This window comes from Carya illinoinensis, chromosome 4, assembly GCF_018687715.1.
Source record: "Carya illinoinensis cultivar Pawnee chromosome 4, C.illinoinensisPawnee_v1, whole genome shotgun sequence".
NCBI classification, from domain to species: domain Eukaryota; kingdom Viridiplantae; phylum Streptophyta; class Magnoliopsida; order Fagales; family Juglandaceae; genus Carya; species Carya illinoinensis.
In genome coordinates, this window is record NC_056755.1 from 39,706,274 (window position 1) to 39,709,884 (window position 3,611).

Sequence of the window (3,611 nt, forward strand, 5' to 3'; positions counted from 1 at the left end):
TAAAAGAAGTACAATTCTAATGACCATATATAATAAATTGATCTCATACAGAGAGTTTCTTAAATCATGGAAAAAAGAATATACTTGACATCAAACTTCAAGCACCTACTTATCTTCTTCTTCAATGGACAAAAAAGAAAAAAAGAAAAAGAAACATAGAGCATAGAAATCCTCATACAGAAGCAAGTTTACCAGACAGGCCCTTTACTAATTCTCATCTCGAAAATCATCACCGTCATTCTCACAATCAGTTTGCTTCAATGCTGTTGACTCACGCTGTGCTGGAGCACCGCCAGCTCCAGTAACTGACTGCTGATAAAGAACTCCACCGGCAAGTGTGAAGAGGAGGCATAGCAAACCAAAAGGACTGGCATGCTTATCCCAAATTAGCACATTGATGGCAACCGTAAGAAACTTATTAACAACACCAGTCACTGTAAAAGCTGTAGCAGAGATTGCCTTCCTTGCAGCAAACCCAAAGAAACTGATGGCCAGTCCAAAAACGCAAGACAATGATACGGCAAAGAATGCAATGGGTTCAAACCAATTCCCAGAATTAGATCCCAATGTGGCAAACACATCGACATACTCTCCGGTAAGAAACCAAAACACTGGAGCAATCATCAATGATAACAAATTGTTATAAAACACAAAACCCCAAGTGTTCAACCCAAGATTTGTCACCATATGTTTGATATAAACCATCTCAGTAGTAATTGTCACCAAATAAGCAAATGCCCATGAGTATGCAGTCAAAGTAAAAGCCGAATCCGTGGCCACATACCCAACAGCTCCACCCAATATGATCAACAAAGACACAAAGGTGAGCTTTGATGGGCACGGCTGTCTCCTAAATGTTGTATCTGCTAAAGCAACCAAAAGGGGTGTCAAGGATCTAAACACTATAAATGTATCAACATTCGCGTGACGAAGAAGATTAGTGTTTGTAAAGATTGCCAGATAGAAAACCATAGCAGCGGGTAAAAACTTCTTGGCAATCTCAAATGTAAATTGATCGTGGTGTAGAAATCCTAGTTTCCCTAAAACCCAAACTCCAAGAGCAGAAGTTAGATACTGCAACGCAGTCAAAAGGCCAGGATAGTTGAATTTGGTTATGGCAAACTTGTTTATCACAGCAAGCAAGCTCGAACAAAGCGCATACCCAAGTACGAGACTGCTCGTGGCATAGTACTGCTTCGTGGCATCGAATCGAATAGAAGACATTATTAATTCGACTAAAATCTGAACCAAATTAAGTGCTAAATCTAGAAGATCTTCAACAATTTAAAGAGCCATAAAACAAGATTGCACTCTGAGAGAGCTAAATAAATCAAAATTGAAGGTAAATGAAGTTGTAAACCAGTTCATAGCAAAATCTGAGAGGTGGGGTAAATACAATCAAGACACGATCTGATACAATGGGAGCAAATTCATACGATAAAAACCTGATAAATTCAGCTGAATTTCACAACCCTTTCAGATTAAGATCAGCAACAACAGAACTAAATCAGAGATTAAAGCATGAAAATGAAACCCAAGAGAGAGGTGAGGTACACATCACCGACAGAGACAGGATAATCGATCTTGAACAAACTGGTGAGAGATTGAGAATCTGAGACACCTATTGCTCAAGTGAAAGACAGACAAAAGCTTTGCAAGAGGAAATGGGTGAAGTGCGTGCGAGAGAGAGAGAGACAGACAGCGAGACGGGGGTGATGAAGAGGGTTTTGTATTCCCATCCAATGGAGCAGCTGGAAGAAATTCTTTGGCGTTGATTAGGTAGTTAACATGGGAAGTCGGTCGGCTAATTGGATGTTAAACGACTTCGTTTCCATTCCAATATTTTTGTTTGAATGCTCTTTGTTTTGGAACACTGATGGTTCTATTGGAATGATATAGAGTTTATTTTCATTTCATTTTGTTTTAGAACAACGTTAGTTAAATTTCGAAAATATGATTGTTGAATAAAATAAAATAAAAAAATATTATTTTAATAGTTTTAAATTCTTTAGCCAAAATTTAACAGAGAAATACCCAATCAAATGCCAATCTAAGGTTAAGAGTGTTTCTTATGTAATACATTTTATAACATTTATTGTTCAGTTTCATTAGGAATGTAGATCTTAATATTAAATTTTATAGAGTCCATACATTTTTGCTTATCTCCCTTTTTACAAACTAATGAATAAAAGTTGTAAAGCATTGAGAATATAAGGTAAGAATTAAATCTCTCTCAACCAAAACAGAATAAAAAAAATGATTATCTTTCTTTGTTTTTTTTAAAAAAAAAAGGAGTAACATTGATGTCCTCATCTTTTTATATTGGAAGAGAAATAGACACAAATTCCTGTGATAATGTTAAATATTTAAAATAAAATCTTGTTTGTCTATTATCATAGTATATCTAAACTGAATAGAAGAAAACATACCTCCTCTATGGTTAGAAAATGAGCTAGCCATCACTTTAGTGGATTCCTAAATAATCTGGCATTTGTATGATGAGGAAAGTTTTACTCTCTTCCCTTTGTGATAGAAAATGGTTTTTTCATGGGCTAACTCCATTTATATGTGTGTGTGAGAGAGAGAGGTTGAGATGAGATGGGATGAAATTTAAAAGTTGAATAAAATACAACACAAAACAAGTACCTACAATCACGATATCTAGACAAATAATATGGAAGTACAACACACATATAACACAAAGGTAATTGCTAGATTTTCAAATGAAGCCCAATGAGACTAATTCATAGTGTCTCAGTTTAAAACACAAAAGATCCCATAATTAACTCAAAATATAAGCACAATGAAATGTTGCAACCAAATGCTAACAATAAATATAAAAATACATCTCCCACTAATTTCATAAAATAAAAAACTCTTAACAACCTCATATTTGTCACATGCTCTCAAAACATCCTTAGAGCCAAACCCTTAGTTCGTGGGTCAGCCAACATAAGTTTTGTGGGGATGTACACCACAAAATCATGAGATTCCACTACTTTCTCCCATATAAAAAATATTTTATATCAATATGCTTAGAACGTAAAGAGCTTCTAATGCTCCAAGAGAAAAAAAGGGCCACAGAATTATCACAAAGTATTGTCATTAGAGAACAAAGAAAAATATGAAATGATTAATAGAGAACAAAGATGAATTTTAAATGTAAATTAAAATGAAGTAAAGTGATTAATCGAAAAAGTACTCAAATTTGACGAATAGTAGAGTGTCGAGAATCCCTGACACAAATCTGGTATTTTAATTATCTTAATTCATTAGATAACTCAATTGGGAACTCAATTCTCGAAATTTCCAATCAGAAGGTATAGATTTATAAACCAAAATTAAATCAAATATAACTCTTTAAAAAATCATTCACAACTTTTAAAATATATAAATTACTATCCCTATTGAGAAAATCCAACGACGACAATATACTCAGGGAGCGATATTGCAGTAAAACATTAAATCAATATAGATAGATAATTGATCCAAATATAATCAAAGAACTAATCCATTCAATAGAAAAAGCATGACTGAGTCCACAAACAAAATAAATTCTATGATTATTCGGAGAAGAAAATATCAACGATGAATTGAGAATAATAAAACAA

The 3,611-nt window shown here is 33.9% G+C and overlaps 1 protein-coding gene across 1 annotated transcript; it reads right to left on the reverse strand.

Annotated features, from left to right (window-relative positions):
- On the reverse strand, positions 1-1,767 carry LOC122308341 (GDP-fucose transporter 1-like). The gene has a single exon (XM_043121613.1). The coding sequence runs from the start codon at positions 1,222-1,224 to the stop codon at positions 208-210; it is 1,017 nt and encodes a 338-aa protein (XP_042977547.1). The 5' UTR covers positions 1,225-1,767; the 3' UTR covers positions 1-207.
- Positions 1,768-3,611: the final 1,844 nt, after the last annotated feature.